At 41.2% G+C, this 20,414-nt stretch overlaps 2 protein-coding genes across 4 annotated transcripts; both read left to right on the top strand.

Moving 5' to 3' along the window:
* The first annotated feature begins 3,238 nt into the window (after nt 1–3,238).
* On the top strand, nt 3,239–3,965 carry LOC114796186 (lymphocyte antigen 6C2-like). The gene is made up of 3 exons (XM_028990166.1): nt 3,239–3,290; nt 3,382–3,489; nt 3,592–3,965. The coding sequence occupies exons 1-3, from the start codon at nt 3,239–3,241 to the stop codon at nt 3,795–3,797; spliced, it is 366 nt and encodes a 121-aa protein (XP_028845999.1). The 3' UTR covers nt 3,798–3,965.
* Nucleotides 3,966–5,962: 1,997 nt separating this feature from the next.
* On the top strand, nt 5,963–18,608 carry hells (helicase, lymphoid specific). 3 transcript variants are annotated; one of them, XM_028989413.1, is made up of 23 exons: nt 5,963–6,038; nt 9,627–9,724; nt 9,860–9,951; nt 10,051–10,173; nt 10,309–10,356; nt 11,032–11,056; nt 11,150–11,211; nt 11,297–11,335; nt 11,627–11,857; nt 12,274–12,456; nt 12,589–12,732; nt 14,662–14,858; nt 15,179–15,275; nt 15,792–15,953; nt 16,043–16,191; nt 16,489–16,633; nt 16,901–16,984; nt 17,070–17,189; nt 17,493–17,609; nt 17,705–17,864; nt 17,996–18,092; nt 18,180–18,256; nt 18,334–18,608. In XM_028989413.1, exons 1-23 carry the CDS (start codon nt 5,983–5,985, stop codon nt 18,429–18,431), a joined length of 2,604 nt encoding a protein of 867 aa, XP_028845246.1. In that variant the 5' UTR covers nt 5,963–5,982; the 3' UTR covers nt 18,432–18,608. The 3 variants fall into 3 exon arrangements, with proteins under 3 accessions (XP_028845246.1, XP_028845247.1, XP_028845248.1); XM_028989414.1 differs by having other exon boundaries at nt 11,630–11,857; XM_028989415.1 differs by lacking the exon at nt 5,963–6,038 and adding an exon at nt 9,131–9,449.
* The last annotated feature ends 1,806 nt before the right edge of the window (nt 18,609–20,414 follow it).

Genomic DNA, 20,414 nt, shown 5'->3' on the forward strand with positions numbered 1-20,414 from the left:
GGAGGGAGGGGACCGCTTTATACATCAGACCAACTGTCCTGATGTCTCGTCGCGGCCGCGTGTCTGCGGCTCTGTCGCCATCTGGCGGTTCAAGCGGAGACGGGCTTCTGTGTAAGCTGTCAAGTAAACGTCATCGCGTGTCATTTACATTTACATTTACAGCATTTATCAGACGCCCTTATCCAGAGCGACTTACAATCAGTATTACAGTATGACAGTCTCCCTGGAGCAATTTAGGGTTAAGTGTCTTGCTCAGGGACACAATGGTAGTAAGTGGGATTCGAACCCGGGTCTTCTGGTTCATAGGCGAGTGTGTTGCCCACTAGGCTACTACCACCCTACACCCTACACTACCACCCTACAGCCGTATTTATTTAGGTGGTGGGGAGCGACAGTAACATCCACTGCCACCCACTCTCCTCACCCAAGCCCATCATCATGATCTTCATTCACCATCCATTTCTCACCATCCCATCATCATGATCTTCAAACACCATCCATTTCTCCATAAGGACATATTCTTCCCCACTGCAGTTTTCCCAAATTGCCATTGGTCTCCATTTTATGATTTGCGTGCTGGTTGGAGCACCTGCCACACCTCCTACTCAGCTCCATTTCCTCTGGAGGTTCACACGGCCCCCGACGCAGCTCAGCCAACCTGCTTGACAGGAAATACGCGGTGCCAGGGGAGGGTTGAGGGTTAAGGCTACATCTTAAGCTCCATTGCCTGGTTTTATTAAATAAAAACGTATCCACTCTATTTTTGGTAATAAACCCGAAGCTGAAAATGTCATTTGTCTGCTGGGGAGACCAACCAAGAAGACCTCACCATACACACCAGTTTGTGTCACTCTGGATAACCCAGACTTGCATTGTGGCCTGGTGGTTGTGACATGGCACCCAGGTTTGTGAATCTCAGACCTTGTGTGTGTGTGAGGTTTTATAACCTTTTTTTTACATTTACACTTAAGGCATTTACCAGACGCCCTTATCCGGAGCACCTTACCATCAGTAGTTAAAGGGACACTCAGGGTTACGTGTCTTGCTCAGGGACACAACAAGAGGTAGTAGGTGGTAGTAGCTAGTGTTCTAGTTCTCGAGACCGGTCTTGGTCGCTTGTCTTGATCACGGATCTCGCACATACAAGAAAGTGTCCCTCATTTTGGGTTGATTCACCAGGCATCTGGAGAAAAAGCACCGTGAAAAGTAAGACGACTAACGACATGAACGTTGACAAGCTCTGTGTTCTCTGCGTCGTCAAGCTATGAGGAAAAAGTCCTACATCTGACAAAGAATGTTGTGTATGCACGTGCAGTACAGTCGTTTGTTCAGGAGGAGATGAGTTATTATGCTGTGTGCACAAGTTATTCAGTACTGTGGTCTGTGGGTTTAAGTTTAGGACGGTTATGTAATATTTCTAAAGCTACACTATAAAATAACTCTTTGGTCACTGCTTTTTTTTGGTAGGAATTCAAACAAATTCTTTTTCATGAGAAGCCGTCCATACACCCATTCATGCACACACAAAAAGGTTTTAACTTGTCATATGAATCAACGTGCCAAATATAATTATGGCCCTTTGAGAAGCGCTGTCTCCTGTGAAGTCTCCATTTATGCCTGTATGCTGACCACTCAGAATCTCGGCTAATATGATTCTACCTTTTTCTTTTTTTTGCTTTAAGGCCATTTTCTCTGCGCTTTGTGAACATCCATCTACAACCATGAATTTTCCCCAGACTTTGTGATTGTTCCTGGATGAAGTCGATAACACGACATACAGTAAGTCTGTGTGGTCCTTCTGCTGGCTGAGCCTGTTATCTTTCAGTATGAGCAAAAAATGAGTCTGGTGATTACAATCCCATGTCTATGTGCAAGAGCAGCAATACTTTCGCTGTGTGCTGGGCTGTGCTGTGTATCACTTCACTTTCATGAGATGTGTATATTTTATAGATGTATATGAATTTAGGGTAAATTATTTTATATACTTGTGTGCATACATTTTTTTCCAGATCATGGTACTTTAGGGGCTCTGTACACTGTTGTTAATTCGCTAACTGTGCCATCACTGAACCAGCACTATTTTACAAATTTGACTAATTTACTAGAATTAAATGTATTTAAGAGTGTCAGTGAACATTTGAGAGTCAATGTGTCTATTGTCTTCAATTCAAAGCAAGGGATCATTACATTACTTTCACTTCACTTCAGTTAAACAGTATTTATGTGAAAAAAAAGAAAAGTGAAAAGATGTGATACATAGCAGCACAGCACACGGTGCACACAGTGAAATTTGTCCTCTGCATTTAACCCATCACCCTGAGTGAGCAGTGGGCAGCCATGACAGGCGCCCGGGGAGCAGTGTGTGGGGACGGTGCTTTGCTCAGTTGCACCTCAGTGGTACCTTGGCAGATCGGGATTAGAACCGGCAACCTTCTGATTACGGGGCTGCTTCCTGATTGTAAGTAGCCCCTTGTGAAAAATCATTGATAAAATGAACTCAACTCTGAAAATGGATGCACAGGTTAACAATATTGTAAAATCATACACGTCTGACCAAACTCAAGCCAGTCCTTCCCAATCAAAATCTGGAAACAGTGATTTACACTTTCTTTATATCCCGCCTTGACTTCCGTAATTCATTGCTTTTTGGGATCAGGACAGACATCTCTAGCTCGCCTACAATTAGTACAAAATTCAACTGCACGTTTTCTCACTGGTACAAACAGGCGAGACCACATAACCCTGATCATAGCCTCACTACACTGGCCCCCTGTCTGTTTTAGAGTCCGTTTTAAAATTCTTAACTCTTTTAATATGTTGTCTTAAATATTTCTGTTTTATTCAACCCTTTGCTTAATTCAAATTGCTGCATGTTTCTCTTGTTTTAATTTGTTCTTAATTTTTTATGAACTTTTTTGTCCATGTCTGTCCTGTTCCTGGTAATTTAACTTATTTTTATTTTAATGTGTAGCACTTTGGTTGAAAACTTGTACTTGCTGAAAAGGTTTTCTTTTAAACCCTCATAGACATGTAATTTATGTTCAATATCACTTTTTCAAATTAACATTTGTTATATACTGTAGTCAGAAATGTTCTTGTCATTGGTGCTTCAACCTCTGCTGCATCCTTGAAATAAAGGCTGGTCTGAAGGGGCTCATCAAGTGTAAGACCACCCCTGTTCAGGACAGGATAAATAAAGTGGCGTGTTCCACATTTTCACAAGTTGCTTGAAGTCAACATGGAGCCTCAAGTCTTCCTCTTCATCCTACTGTCTACCTGTTTTTGTCAGGGTAAGTGAAAATCTGTGAGACTCGGTTTAAACATTAAAATTATTGCACATAAGGTATTATTTTTAACTAAATAACATGTTCTTTTTTAAAGCCTTACCAAGGGGCTCTAATGGATGGAAGTGTTTTTCGTGCATAAACAATAAGTGTGAAATTGCAGACTGCAAAGCTGATGAAGATCACTGCATAACCACAAAAACAAGTGTGTGAGATGTTTTATTGTCTAAAGCAACACACCCTAGAAGCCTTTACAAAGGTTCCCTATGATGTAATGTGAATGTTTTTTATTCGTTCTTGTCATTAGCTTTGAAGGCTGGACTGCAAATGGAAACGAAAGGATGTGCCTCCAGAATGACGTGTGAAGGGAAGTTACAGATTCCAGTGGGTCCCATCATTCCAAATGTGAAGTGCTGTAAGGGGAACCTGTGCAATGGAGCAGTCGGCCTCAGACAGAGTGCAGCATTCCTTCTGGTGTCTTTAATTCCAGTCTTTGTTTTCAACCGTGGCTGAACCACATACTGTCAGTAATCCTGCCAGTCATGTTTAGTGAAAAGACCACCTGTAATGTCTGACTGTTTTAATGCTCTCATAATGTAGAATATTGAGCTGTTACCTAGTGATTTTATCACATTAGACTAATAAGAATAACCTTGTGCTTTAACAAGCTTTTTTGTTTTTCTGCATGTTCTCTACATTTTGTGCTTTATAATAATAATAATTACTGTTATTAGTATCAGTCTTATTATTATTATTGTTAGTGGTAGTATTGTCATTTAATTTTTTTATTTTGAATTTTGTGTATTTAAATGGCTGTTTTTTTCTTATAGTAAATATAATCACACAATAACATTTCTGTCCTCCTGTGGTTTTTTTGCATGTTATATTATGCTTCTAGTATTCAGTTTTATCATCTTTTATTTGTCTGAGTCTTGATCTGCAGCTATCTCACCAAATTCCGTCAAGAGACTGATTTTGAAAAGATATACAGAATAAGACTCAAACAGTAAAAGAGTACAGAATGATATTTAGTGTGACAAAGAGCCAAATAAAGTGATGTGTGTAAGTTGCATTAACAAATGCCACAAAGAATCCACAATTTGACTGAGCATTGAACATAGGTGTAATTAAAACATTGGCACCGTGAGTTTAACATTTTTTTTATATTAGTGTTTTCCTGGAACACACCAAGGCAAAAACAGGAAACAGCTGCAATTTTTTCACACTGCAGGCCTTTCACTTGTTTCCTGTTGTCATGGATTTTATCTGTTTTGTCTGATTCACCAGTAATCTTAATTTCATTATGTCAAGAAATGCATTTCTTGTGTTGTACACATGTATTTATGAAGGGTGTGCATTATTTGGAAACAATGTTTTTCACTATGGGAATCTGACAAGGAATTTTTATTAAGACACTGAGCACAGATTTCATTCTGATCATTTTAAATCTTAATTCTAGTACATTTTATGCAGTTATGAATGCATTTGCATCATGCAGTTTCAACATATGCCATTCAAGTACTCAGTGTCTCTATCAAGGCATAGCCAGTCGTCCAGGGTACCAAATTTGCAGCTCGACCAACACTGTTTACTGTTTGTCTGCTGTGCCAAGTTTTTTAAGACTATTAACATGCTATTAACTCTGTCTCTCATGCAGCTGCCCCAAGTGACAGTTTGCTAATTCAGTTGCACATTGGGGTAGATTCATTGATGGAAGCATGCCACAGAATGCATCCAACTGAGTAAGATGGCCAGATCTCCACCATACTTTCTGCACTGTTCCAATCCAGTACTTCTCTGACTTATGTCTGCTGTTAATGCAATTACATTCAGTTACTTTGCTGTGTGCTGAAACAGTTTATTAATGTAGCCGACACCCTTAAATGTGCTAATAAGCAGCGTTAATTCACATTTTATCCTCAATCTTCAGTGATCTGCAGTTAGATTTATTAAAAGATTAAACAGAATACTCTGTTTATCACATATTATTAAAAATGTTTTGAACCACAACTTAAGAATCCAATATGCTATTTTTCATTTTAAATCTATTTGTTACTGTTTATTTCTGCAGTAATTTACACGGAGGTCAGGATTGTAGGATGTGGTTTTATGTGTGGAAATGCGTCAGTTCAGCTTTTCCTCATTTGATGAGACGTTAGGGGGCTTGTTTAAGAATTCCAGGCAGAGCATCCTGCTACACTTGGTTCTGTCCTGTCTGTGTTCCTTAATCTTCACTCTGTAGGCCATACAGACAGGTTTTGCAGATCCCAACTGTACTCTGTGTTGCAAAATATTAATGGGTAATTTAATCGATTATTTTATTTTTAAACATGGCAAAACTCATGCAAACGTTGCCGTGAGTTACAGAGAATTATCATGGCCCGGCGATATGTAGCACTGACGACACAAAGACCACAAGTCCCATAATGCAGTGCTTCAGAACGCGACCTTTACTCTGTAAAACGGAATCTGTACAGGAGCAGGTTCCACCGGGGATGTGCTGTGCCACCGATTTCCTTTTCGATCCTATATCAAGTAAAATTCTGATAGTCATAATTTAAATAAAATGTATTAAATATTTTGGAAAATTTAAATAAAAACTGCGGCGACGTGAAGGGGGCGGGGTGGGGTTAATACACACGGCAATACTGACATTTAAAAAAAACCATTCTGTTAATATCAGCCTAAAAGGGTCTGTATGTCCCAGTCTAAAGGAGGCGCTCGTCGCCGCCGCCGGCCGGCGGTGGCTCGGTGGTCAGTATTATTCCGGGCGGAACGAAGCGAGGTCGGGGGTGAAGGCAGGAGCGGCGACTCCAGCAAACCAGCTCAGTTCGGTCGGTCGCGTTTGTGTGGCTGGCGTCGAGTTTACCCGAAACTAACGCAGGACTCCGCTGCTCTTAATCTGCTAACAGGACGTGTTTGTGTAAACGCCTATTTCAATATGGATAATATGTGCGTGTCCAAAAACAACAAAGTTGGAGCATAGTCTTTCACTTCATGAATTAAGGTCTTCTTAATCTGCAAAAAAATGAAATGTTTTTTTTTTTTTTTTTGAGAAAAATTTCTATGTAGTACAGGTTGTATATAGTACATTTACAGCATTTATCAGACGCCCTTATCCAGAGCGACTTACAATCAGTAGTTACAGGGACTGTCCCCTTGGAGTTAAGTGTCAGGGTTAAGTGTCTTGCTCAGGGACACAATGGTAGTAAGTGGGATTTGAACCTGGGTCTTCTGGTTCATAGGCGAGTGTCTTACCCGCTAGGCTACTACCACATATGGTATAGTGGTATAGGGGTGGCTATAAACCAGAAGATCACCAAGTCACAGGTTCAAACTTACTGCCATTATACAGTACAGGCCAAACGTTTGGACACCTTGTCATTCAGTGTGTTTTCTTTATTTTCATGACCATTTACATTGGTAGATTGACAGCATCAAACTATGAATGAACACATGTGGAGTTGTGTACTTAACAAAAAAAGGTGAAATAACTGAAAACATGTTTTATATTCTAGTTTCTTTGCTCTGATTACTGCTTTGCACACTCTTGCCATTCTCTCGATGAGCTTCAAGAGGTCGTCACCTGAAATGGTTCTCCAACAGTCTTGAAGGAGTTCCCAGAGGTGTTTAGCACTTGTTGGCCCCTTTGCCTTCACTCTGCGGTCCAGCTCACCCCAAACCATCTCGGTTGGGTTCAGGTCCGGTGACTGTGGAGGTCAGGTCTCCACTTTTTGTTAAGTACATAACTCCACATGTGTTCATTCATAGTTTTGATGCCTTCTTCTTTTTTTTTAAAGGTTTAAATTTGTATTTAAAATTAAGACAAATAAGAACAGATGTAGCACAGTGCTCATTTTGTCAATGCACAGCTAAACAATATTCTAATTGTGGCCATTAATGTTAATGTTTACATTATGCCAAGTCGTCACATATAAAACAATGAATGGGAAATCTATTTGTAAACAAGCTAACGTTAACTAGATAAGTAATATTTTAATTGCTAATATGGCAGATTCATGTAAAATGACTTTGGTCTGAATGAGTCTGCGTCAACGACATTAAAGAGAATTGCATTATTTAAAGTGAATAGTAAAACTCACTACTTACTGGAGTAAATTGAGCCACAGTCACACACCTGATTCGTGTTTTTTTAATTGTCAGGTCTTCATACATAAGAATATGTGACATTTTAGAGCATTGCAAGTCACATCTCTGTACTTACAGCACTGAAGTGAAATGGCTCACCCAAAAACATGTACAGGGCATACTAATAAGAGAGGAGAAGGAAATTTTAGGCAAAATCTTAATTATGTAAATATTGTAAATACATAACACTTATCAAATATGCAAACACTTTTTAAACATTTCATGTTGTTCTTTTTTCTTACCATCAACATCAATCAACTGTCCTAAGAATTTACAGTGTTATGCAAGAAAAAAATACAACAACCATACTGCTAAATTTTGAAATGGTATGAAAACTCACAAACACACCACGGCAAGCAGAGCAAAAATATTGAAAAATCAATCACATAATTCTAGCAGATGCAAATTATGTTACACCTTCAAACACATATTGGACAGAAGTGCTACCAAATTAAATACATAGTTTTGATGCCTTCAGTGAGAATCTACCAATGTAAATGGTCATGAAAATAAAGAAAACACATTGAATGAGAAGGTGTGTCCAAACTTTTGGCCTGTACCATATATAAAAAAACAAATACCTGTGAACTAGGCATGGAGGGCAGTATATTTGTATTTAATTTCAAATAAAGGAGCACGGAATCCAGATTACAGTGGGTACAATCACTAGTTTTAAACTAGTTTACTAGTTTTCACCACTTCACTGTTGTTTTGTAAAATGCTCATTTGTGTCACTACCAAGCCAGGTATGTGTTAACATCTCAGTAGGTTTGTGTATATGCATTTAAAAAAGGCATTTATCAGATGCCCTTATCCAGAGCGATTTACAATCAGTAGTTACAGATTGTACATGGGCAATGGTGGCCTAGCGGATAAGGTGGCCTAGCCTTTGAGGTGCCACTGAGCAAAGCACCGTCCCCACACACTGCTCCCTGGGCGCCAGTCATGGCTGCTCACCAAGGGTGATGGTTAAAAGCAGAGGACACATTTAGTTGTGTCACTGTGTGCTGTGCTGTGTATCACAATGACAATCACTTCACTTTCACCTACAGGCACAGTCCCCCATGAGACACTCTGGGATAAGTCTTGCTGTCACAGTAGCACTTTGAACCTGCGACTTTGTGGTCTTTTGGTTCATTGGCAACCCAGAAAATGTAAAGGTCTTGAAAGATATGCACAAGGGTGCATTCTAGATAGCCATAGATAGAAAATACAAGGCAGTGTAATGCAGTGTAGTCAAACACAAGCCTTTTAAATAGGGCAGGTGTTCATATGCAGCTGATGGAAGTGAGCACTGTCAAAGTTATAAAGCAGGTTGGTGTCCTTGCTTGAGGTGAGATTAACTATTTCCATTTCTGACCATTCATGATCATATGTCATTTCTCGGTTCCTGTTGCATTTGCACTGTATTTTAGTTATTAGTGTATGTTTTTTGGTTGCTTTTTACTTAAGTTATGCATTTCCTGCACCCATGTTATATCACGCCTTTGTTACGACATGACAACACAGCATCGCGGGAAAGAATATGCTGTAGGAACAGTGGCATTTGAAACTTGGGGGGAAATTTATTTTTTAATGATCAAACATCTACTGTTTGCGGCAAACCCACAACCATACCAACATTTTGCATGAACAAGCCGTGCATTTCGTGTTATTCAGTGGGAAAATATACGTGACAATTAGCGACCTGGAGCCAAAACGTGATGTTTGTTATGTCCTCTGCAGCCCTACGGCGAGAAATGGTTGCGTCCGCCAGTGGCGCGAAATCTGTTGCGCACCCTGCCCGGCGCAGCCAAGTCTCTACCGCACGGGGAGCCGCGGACGGAACGCGTTCTTTTAAACGTCCACATCAGACACGTACGTCCGTATCTGTCGCGTCGATAACACGCGTGATTTAAACAGGCCGCTTTAGAAGCGCAGAAACAGCGTGGTTTAAACCCGACACGAGGTCGTGCCCGAGTTCGCCACCCGGCTTTCAGCAGAAACAGCAGCGGCAGCTACAGTGAACGGCAACAGGCGAGTCGATGAAAACACTACATTTGTTTGTGCGTGGGTGCTCGCTGAAACTTTGCCCACGAAGGCCAGACGTGCGCCGATGAGACGACGTCAGTCCTACGAAAGTAGAGTTTTTCTTGACCCTCTGCATTTCTTGTCAATTCTCCTTGTCGTCCCCCCCCCCTTTCTGTCCTGCAGCATGAAGGAAGAGGGCCGAAGCGTCTCCCCTCAGTGTCCCAAACCCAACGAGTCGGAGGAACCGGAGGGAACCATGCTGCAGGAGAGCCAGGCAGAAGGTGAGGAGCTTACCTCTAAGCTCTGTTTGAGTTTTTTTCATGCTCCCCCAACCAGTTCATTTCTTGCCATTACTGTAACTAAACACTTATCCCCCCCCCCTCTTTTTTTCATAATCGCCTTCATCTAAATGCCAGTGATGGATAATGTGATCACAAAGGAAATGGAAGAAGAGGAGAAGCATTTGCAGGAGGAAGGGGAGAGAAAGGAGCAGGAGATGATGGAGCAGGTGATGTATTATTATTATTATTATTTTTTTGGTAAAAAGTTTCCCCTCTCTTTCATGTTCACTTCTCATGAAATTAAAGCGTCATATTTTTCCATCTAGGCCAGACAGTCATTTCCCCAAGATTCAATGGACATGCGCTTTAAAAGACTTCAACACCTACTGAAGAAAAGCAACATCTATTCAAAGTTCCTGCTCACCAAGATGGAGCAGCAGCAAAAAGAGGTGTGTGTGTGCGCGCGTTAAGGCCGTGTGAAATCCCCGTCGGAGTGTTTAGAAAGCAGAACTGTAATTTCATACGTTGCATGGCGTCCGCGTGCCTCGTGAACACGTCTCCCCATTGTCTATTGACATGAACAGGAGAAAGCGAAAAAGGAGCGAATGGAGAAGAAGGCTCCGAAAGAAAATGTGAGTAGCGTTTTTTTTCAGCCGGAAGCTGTCACCGTGTCCCGCTGCTCTGGCCACTCCTTCAGCCAGGCCACACAATTCCGGCGCTTGTGCTGGATGTCAGATTAAATGTATAAAATGTGACTTCAGTTGCATGATTTCTGCCAGCTTTCCCGTCCATTTCCCATTTCCGCATGGTCATATTTCAAATTCAAATTTTATTTGTCACATACACAGTCATACACGGTATGATGTTTTTTGCGACTGCTACAGACCACAGTATTGCAAATGTTGCAAGTAAATAATGAACCAATATGCAAATATTGCAAACATAACCAAATATTACACTTTTACGTCTTTAACATAAAATATGTATAACTGGTAGGGTGAAGGTGTGCAAATGAGTTAGTTTTTTTTTTTTTTTTTTTTAAAGAAAAGAGAAAAAGAGCCATAAAAAAAAAAGAGCAGTAAGGTAAAAAGCGTCATTTTGTGCAAAGAGTCATTTTGCAAAGAGTCAGGTTCTGAATGTTGATTCGTAGGTCATGTAGGTCAATTTTCTCTGTTCAAAGTTCCTGCATGTGGCAGTTTCTGGTCATATAGGAGCGTGGTGAAGATAACACACCTTCCCACCATCACTTTGATCTTTTTTTGTGACTGAAGATTTTGTTTCACCGTTTGCTATTTTTCGGTTTGCAGGTCGGCGATAAAAAGGGTGATAAAGGTAAGCCAGGCCTTCTGATGCCGATGGCTTTTGTTTGGGTGAAATTGCTTTGACTGCATTCCTCATGGTGTGATGTGTTTTGCTCTCCTCCAGTTGAACGAAAAAAGCGAGGAAGAGAGGATGACTACAAAATTGCAGACGTCATGTCCAAAGAGGTAATACTAAACTTTCTGGCACGAAGTGTGTTCCTGTGCGCCGGCTTTTTCCTCATGTTCACTGACAGATTTCCTTTGATTCCAGGAAATCATGTCCAAGGCTAAGAAGGGTAAATTTGAGGAGGTAAGGCGGACTTTCATTTCATAATGATTATCATTTGAAATTTGTCAATAAGGAATGTTATTGGGGGGAGATTTAGGTGTTCAGCCAAGGGTTTTTATTTTCTTCATTAGAATATATGGATGGTCTTACAGTGTGGCACAACTTTTCTTTCCCTGGTATTTTCATTTCTGAAAGAGGTTTTTGTTCATTGATGGTATGTAGGTTGCAGTACACTTTATTTTCACTTAGAGCCCAAACCTCTATAACACCACCATTGTGCATCTGTAGATTTATGTTCTCTTCCTGTCTGAGCAGGAAGCGGGTCCTTCTAGTAAGAAACTGGAGGCTGAGGACATCGAGAAGCTGAGCGACACCAACGAAGACATCAAGAGCCGTCTGTCTGAGGCGGTGCGGGAGAACGCAAAGCACATGGTGGATCCACACCGGAAGATCAACGGGCAACCGGTGCCAGCCCAGCAGCCCCACCTCTTCACGGGAGGAGTCATGAGGTGGTACCAGGTGGAAGGCACCGAGTGGCTTCGGGTGAGGAGCAGCACCTTCTTCAGTGAAAGTGAAGTGACTGTTGTTGTGAAACACTGCAGCATAGCACATGGTGACATGCCAAAATGTGTCCTCTGCACTAGTGAAAGGTGCCCAGTGTGGATGGCATTTTGCTCAGTGGCACCTTGGTGGTTCGGGATTCTAACCAATTATGGGTTCATTTCCTTACCCGCTAAGCCACCACTGCCCCTTGTGTGTGTGTGTGTGTGTGTGTGTGTGTGTGTTTCAGGGAGGGGTGCATGAAAGATATGTTTGATTGTAGAGCAATATTGTTATGGTTAAAAACATCTCTTTGCACTTTGATATGACTCTTTTCCAAAACCTTATTGAATGTTCTCCGTTTGTCTTCGTGAGATGTGATTTGCTGATAAAATGTGTTGTGTCTCTGTGAACGTTAGATGCTGTGGGAGAACGGTATTAATGGCATACTGGCCGATGAGATGGGCCTGGGAAAGACAGTCCAGGTCATAGGACACATTGCCATGATGCTGGAGAAGAAGGTTCTTGGTCCTTACCTGGTGGTAGGACCTCTGTCCACTCTGCCAAACTGGATATCGGAGTTCAAACGTTTCACTCCAGATGTAAGTTTACTCCCACTTTCCAAGTACGTGTTTGGTGTCCATGTGTTTAAACTGTCCTCGTATCTCAGGTTATGTCATTGATATCTGCAAACCTCTGTGGTATGACACTAATCTGGGGTTTTGCTTCCTTAGGTGTCTGTGGTCCTTTACCATGGGAATATAATGGAGCGCCATAATCTAATAAAGAAGCTGCGTAAACCCCGGGGCCCCTTGCAGATGTGTCCTGTTGTTGTCACTTCCTTTGAGATTGCCATGAGGGACAGGAAGAAGCTCCAGGTACTCCTCGGTGGCTCTCTGCTGGATTGTCACATGCGTTCACCTTTGGTGGGAACAGTGTTGCTGATCAGCCTTCCCTTCGGCTTGCTAGACTAAATCCAGAAATGTACTTGCTGTCAGCTACAAATGCATATTCGTGCAGAGTTGCGTTGTTAACGCTTGTGCTGACATACTTGCGTCCATAATGTGTGTTCTCCTTACCAACAGGTGTCAGTGTTGAGGCCACGAACTAAATAAATGAATCTTAAAATCGTCATCTGTTGAGTGCAGATCTTGCAACACTGCCCCTATAAACTTACGCAGTTGTTGAATCCATATCTGTTCCGTTCATTTTTGAGTACATGCGCAAAAACCAACACAAAGAGCGCAGGATACAGGCCGCGGATGTATGTACGGACATGCGCATGTACTTAACAGCAAGTGTATTTCTTAAGAAGGAAAGGCAGAAATTATAAGTTTTAACACGACACTTTCCAAAATAGATGAATCAGTATCACTTCCTATTACAAAATGGGAGGCAGATCTATCAGTCAGCTGGGACCACAATTTCTGGCCTCAGATATGTTTAAAACACTTTAAACGGATAAGAAATCCCAGTTTACAAGTAATACAATACAAAATCTAGCATAGAGCGCACTATACAGGTCATCGGATGTACAGGATGGGTCTTACATCTTCTAACAACTGCTCACACTGTCAAGGTGATGCACCTGACAATTACATCCACGCTCTTTGGTTCTGTCCTCCTGTTCAGAAGTTCTGGCACAGAATTTTTGAAGACTTATCAAAGTGTCTTACATGTTCCATTCCAGCCTCTCCTTCAGTCTGCTTGTTAGGCGACCTAGATGGTGTCACAGCAGAGAAGAACATATTCCACATGGCTTTCACCGCCTTATGCATTACTAAGCAGACTGTCCTCATGAACTGGAAAAATAAAAATAATCTCAATGTCAACCAATATAGACATCGTTTGTTGGACCATATTAGTCTTGACACAGCTTCTGCCGCCACATTAGATCAATCTCTCTGGGCTCCTTTGATCGGCTCCATCACCTAGTGGGAATGGGGGGGTCACGGTTCTGTCCGGCTTTGGTTTGTGCTGTTGACATGGGGAGACACAAGTGTCTCGTGTGAAAACCAACTATAAAAAACTTTTCAATCTAGTATCAATCTATCTATACGTTTGCTGTGAGGAAAATGTTTTATTATTCTGGATCAAGGATAAGACTCCAACTATAAAATCTTGACACAATCTCATAATGGAATGTATGGCCATGGAATATATCACGTGTTTGACTCATTCTAAAGTGGAGTCTTTCCACATGACCTGGGAACCATTCTTCAGGTATTTAGATCTACCGGTCCAGGTTAATATACTTTAAGGTTTATAATTGGGGTGTGTGATTATTTCTCAGCATATACTTGTGGCCTCTCCTGACTTTATGGGGCAGGACTGTTCGGCAAAGGGGGTTTGCAGGAGCTTGCTTTCTGAGACAGTATATCTCTAGTTGTGTCATGACGGAGCTTTTTGTTTGTTTTTGTTTGTTCTTAATGAAAAACTTTAATTAAAATAAATAAGTTTAACATCATAGTAGTGATTAATGAACATGTGTGGTGTCCCAGCCACTGGATGGCGGTGGTGTGTATGCCTGTGTGGTTGGTAGTAAAAAAAAGTGCTGATATGAATAACGTCATTAGCACATAATATTACAATCATGGTAAATTTTCAGCACTCCAGACATTTGCTTTGTTTCTGGTGCAATCAAAATGCGCTCTTTTACCGCACAAGCCAGTGTAAAAACCCACAGGGTTCAGGTGAAGATCTTCAGTTCTATCTGCGCCTAATGCACCGGGCAAAAAAAAAAAAAAGTTTTCCGACCCCCGCGTTAGAGATAAAAATTGAGACGTTTGTTGGTTCTATTTCTGCAGATGTTCCACTGGAGGTTCCTGATCGTGGATGAAGGCCACAGAATAAAGAACATGAATTGCCGACTGGTGAGGGAACTGAAGAGTCTGCAGACTGACAACAAGCTGCTGCTGACTGGAACACCACTTCAGAACAACCTGGCTGAGCTGTGGTCCCTGCTGAACTTCCTCTTGCCTGACGTCTTTGATGACCTGAAAAGGTACAGGCAGATTTTTGTTCAATCTAAACAATGATAAAACATTAGTAATATGTTGGGAACATGTAATTCCATAAACAAGTTCAGTACATACCAGCTTGGTATTTTGGAATAAATTAAGGTTGGATGCCTAGATATTTTCATTACTCTTGACTCACCTTATTTCATTATTTTTATGTAGCTTTGTGTATGAAGTGGGTCATATAAAACTCAATGTGCCTTGCTATCAGGAACTATATTTTAATTGGGTTAACGTGATGAAGAAGACTGTGCTGTTTCTGAGAGGAAAAGGCCTCATTATTGCCTTTTCTTTGCTCCCACAGCTTCGAGTCGTGGTTTGACATCAACTCCTTTAGCTCAGATGCTGAGAACATCATAACAAGCAAGCGGGAGCAGGAGATTTTACACATGCTGCACCAGGTGAGGGCGCTGTGTATGCAGTTTCTCCTGGGCCGTGTAACTCCATTCCTTAACGTTTAACAGGGTGGTAGTAGCCTAGTGGGTAACACACTCACCTATGAACCAGAAGACCCGGGTTCGAATCCCACTTACTACCATTGTGTCCCTGAGCAAGACACTTAACCCTAAATTGCTCCAGGGAGACTGTCCCTGTAACTACTGATTGTAAGTCGCTCTGGTTAAGGGCGTCTGATAAATGATGTAAATGTAAACAGGCTTCTAGATTATGGTCCTTTTTAGTTATAAAAGAAAAACAAGCAATTAAAAAAATCTTCAAATATAGACATTTCATCGAAGGCCAAGGAATCCCAAATAATTGTCTTGTCTGAAATGGATTGAGTTTTCCACCTGAATATTTTTTTAATGAAAGTTTAAGTAAAGGCATTGATACCTAGATAAGGCAGGGAGGCTTTAGCAGTAGAAGTTTGGTCTACATCAGCTCAGATGCAATGCTGAGTAATGCTGACTCTGTCTCAGATATTGACTCCATTCCTGCTGAGGCGCCTGAAGTCCGACGTGACGCTGGAGGTCCCACCCAAGAAGGAAATTGTGATTTATGCCCCCCTCACACCACTACAGGAAGCATTGTACAAAGCTATCGCTGACAGATCTATTGCCAATATGTTGGGGCAGGACAAGGTACTGACTTAGCTTCGTTTGTTCTCGACAAATGCTTGGTTTTGATAAGGCAGTTTTTAAAATTGTGTTTTCTTGTGTGTGTCTTTCAGAAGGATTCAGTGGATACGGTGGCTCTAAGTTCCACTGGTCGACCCAGACGCAGGACCAGGAGGACTGTGGATTACTCTGAGGTCTCTGCTGGTACAGCCAGTGACTTGGAGAAATGCATAGACAAACTTCAGAAGGAAATGGATCTGAGGTCTGTCGCTCATAATTGTGTTTGCTACCCCATCATCCTTTTCTATGCAGTTCTGCAACACCTCTGTCCTTCAATGAAGAAAAATATGTGAATTAATGAGTTCAAACACATAACATAGATGCACATGTGTGCCTCACCTGGTCTTAGATATGTCGTGTGTCCATCAGATGACATAATGCTGCGGAAAAAACTGGACTTTCGAACTGTTTTTAGTGTACCTTTAATTCATTGAATAGTCATTGAATTGTTTTTTGCATGTTGTGTGTTTGTGACATTTTCTGTTTCTCTTTGCTTTAGTCCTTCAGAAATGGAGAATGTGCTATTGCCTCAGGATTCTCAAATCAATCTGAAGCTGCAGAACATCCTGATGATGCTCAAACGATGCTGTAACCATGCCTACCTCATCCAGTATCCGCTGAACCCCGCTACCGGGGAGTTTCGGGTCAGAAACTGTACAATGTTGGCACAAGTCGTGTTATTGTTTTTAGGTGTCAGAAAACCCAATGACCTTTGAAGTACATAAATCAATCTCTTTATGTAATTTCAAAAGAAAAAACAGTCTTGTTATCTATGTTAATTACTAAAATCTGTATTAATGCATTCTAACTGTGGAACAGTTGGCTCTTTGTTTGTTAAAAGAAATCTAGTGCAGTAAACCGTGTACTTATGTGATTGAATCATTATGAAAGCGTAGTTTTGTTGTCCTCAGATTGATGAAGAGCTGGTGAAGGCCTCTGGGAAATTCCTTGTTTTGGACCGAATGCTTCCTGAGCTGAAGAAGAGAGGCCACAAGGTGTGGAATTTGGAACAGGCCCATGGAGGGACCTTGAAGTTGTCATTTACTGCCACTCTGCGTTAACTGGCTTCTATTCAAACAGGTACTGATTTTTAGCCAGATGACATCTCTCTTGGACATTCTCATGGACTACTGTTATCTCCGGGATTACAAGTACAGCCGGTTGGATGGTAAAATGAAGATTGCTGAGAGGGATGAGAACGTAAGTAACTTGGACCTCCACTTGCTCACCTTCCTACTTTGTTTGCTACTGTAGTCTACTTTGCTACTATTCTCAAAAGAGAATAGTTAACATTTGGCATACTGATTTGACACCAGTTTTAAACTATAATGAATATATATATATTTTTAAATTAATAAATGGATCAAGCAGCAGAACCTAACGAATAAGTCTGCTCCACTTTGAATTATATCAAAATGTCTGATTTGTGAAAAAGTTCTTAACAATAATAGAGGTCTTAACAAAAATTGTACTTAAGTTAAATGCAGTCCTCCCATTTTGCAGATAAGGAAGTTCTCAGAGGACCCAGAAATTTTCCTCTTCCTGCTAAGCACACGAGCGGGTGGGCTGGGAATCAATCTCACCGCTGCTGACACGGTCATCATTTATGACAGTGACTGGGTACGTGCACATGAGTGAAATGCAATGTGTTTTCTGTTCAGTGAAAATGCACTACAGTGTGTGGGCATCATTTATCTCAATTCTTGTTACATCAGAATCCCCAGGCGGACCTGCAGGCCCAAGATCGCTGTCACCGGATTGGCCAGACCAAGCCTGTGCTTGTATACAGACTGATCACAGCCAACACCATAGACCAGAACATCCTGGAGCGAGCTTCTGCCAAACGGAAGCTGGAGAAAATGGTCATTCATAAGAGTACGTGCTGATTCTGCTCATAAATGTATACCAATCAACTGTATTCGAGAAATTTCCTATAATTAGTTGGATTTTGTTTGTGTAGGCACCTATAGTTTGTGTAAAGAGTTTATTTATTCATCCTCTTTCAGAAAAGTTTAAAGGTGGCGCAGCAGAACTCAAACAGGATAAGAATGCTCTGGATGCATCTGAGCTCCTGGAGTTACTGAAGTCCAGAGATTATGAGCGGTATTTATATTTATGCCATTTTTGCACACACAGCGTGGTGAACGTGACAGCAAGACAGGAAGATGGTTTGTTTTTCTTGTTTTTCAGTGCAGTGAAAAACACTAAAGGAAAAGTTATCAGCGATAAAGACCTGGAGTTCCTGTTGGACCGCAGTGATTTGATGGGTATGTGTTTGAATACCTGTTACTAAATGACAATTACGAAATGTACATATATCTCAAAGTGATTTGTGTCCTTTCAGACAAGGCCAAGAAGAAGAGGAGGAAGCAGCAGCAGGAGAAGGACGGGGTGTTCCGAGTGATTGAAACCGAGCAGGGCTCCGAGATCAGCCTCAGCTGAGGAGGAGCTTCCTCTTTGCCTTGACGTTCATCTCCGATCACTGAGCGCTGAACTGTTCACTTTGATTTGGAACTGCTGATCTGTAGTCAGGAGACTGATGACATTGTAGTTCTCAGCACTAAACATGTAGCTGATCTTTAAATAATCAACATTTACTTACACGTTTTTAGCTTTTGAGTCTGGCACTTGCTCTTTTCTTTTGTTTAGTTTTTTAAGACTGAAAAGATGTAAAAGTTTTGTCCAGGTATAAGTGTGCCTGAAATGTTCATATATATTTGTATATTTTTTTTCTATCTTTGCACTTTCCTGTCCTTTTGCATTTCATTGTTTTATGCATATTAAAAACAACTGACAGTTTCTGAACAAATAAGTCATGTAAAGCACTGTGTTATTCAAGTACAAAAAGAATTATAATTCTGCGGCACCACATGGACGAAGAAGGTGAAGAGAGTCGTGGTTCCATTTCACCCCAGTTAGCGCCGTGGCATAGAAATTGATGACTTGAACATAATGTATGGCCAACAGTAGCATGTAGTTCCTTTGCTTTGCCCCACCATCTTTTACTTTTGCCTGTTCTCCTGATCTGCTACACCAACCACTTGCATGTCCTCTCACCATGTCCATAATCACTGCTATAATTTTTTTGAATAATTTTCTCTCTTTACCCATTCCATCTTCTTGATTCGTGTTTTATTGTAGATTAATTGCCCGTCCAGACCTCATTATTACAACAGGCCATTCACAGTAAACAGTCTTACTGTTGCAGGGTGTAGCAATGTGGCTGTGTGTAACGCCTACAAGTGTCACTGGTCCAACATTTTATAACAAACACCCTGACATCCTGTTTCCAGCTTCTGCCAGTGTGCCTTATCACTCCTCTGTCATGAAATCCCTTGCTAAACAAATTTTCCACGAGTGTCACAAGCACAGGTTGATCTCTCGATGTTTGGCCCCAGTGTAACTGATCTAGCTTGTAGTTTTAAACCATATATAATTTTACAAACTTTTTTTATATAACAAAAATCAAACCATCACAGAGAAAGAAAGGATTAAAATAAACACAGGCTCAGGCAGATGTAATGAATAACGCATAAATTACAAAGAAGAAATGGCCACCAATTACACTTACTAGCAAGAGCAACAGGGTGATTGGGTGAGTTGCACTCTTCAAAGTAAGCAGGAAATTTGTCCCAGAAAGCAATTTTTAAATAGAATTCAACCTTAAGGACCTGATTTTTTTTTTGTATAAGTGTGATCATGTCAGTCAACCATCCGTCAAAAGAGGACTTCCATTACCTCTAAATCTTTTTTGGTAACTACGGTCCCCATCACCCAGGATCATTGAAAAGACAGGGTGAATGAGCAGAAGTTGAATATGGCAACATCCACTTCAAAATGAAATGGTTACAGGACTTTAAATTTATTTAGTCCAGGGCAGAACCCAATGGAATGGGACAAGGTGCCCTCTGCCACTAATACATCTTTCACATCGTGTTGAAACAAAGCGGTAGATGTTGACCTAGTGGTTAAGGAAGCGGCCACATAATCAGAGGGTTGCCGGTTCGAATCCCACAATCTGCCAAGTGTTCCACTGAGCAAAGTACCGTTCCCACACACTGCCTGTCATCGCTGCCCACTACTCACCAAGGGTGATGGTTAAAAGCAGAGGACACATTTCGTTGTGCTGTGCTTGAGTGTATCGCGATGACCGTCAATTCACTTTCTTTTTCCTTGTGATATGACACAACTTATATTAAGTAGTGTAAGCAATGTGCCCCCTTGAACTGGGGTCTAGAGTTAATGGATCAGCCCTGTACCATAAGCAAGCTGTTGTGCCAAGTAGCCTTAGGCAACCCGGTTCCCTATTCTTCACTTACCAAATTTTCAAAGTAGAAGCTACTGTCACACAATGTACAAATTTAGAGACAAGGTGCTTGTCAAAGAATGTGTTGTTAATCCAGTGTGTTCATCACAATGATGAAG

The sequence above is a fragment of the Denticeps clupeoides genome, chromosome 8 (assembly GCF_900700375.1).
Source record: "Denticeps clupeoides chromosome 8, fDenClu1.1, whole genome shotgun sequence".
Lineage (NCBI taxonomy): Eukaryota > Metazoa > Chordata > Actinopteri > Clupeiformes > Denticipitidae > Denticeps > Denticeps clupeoides.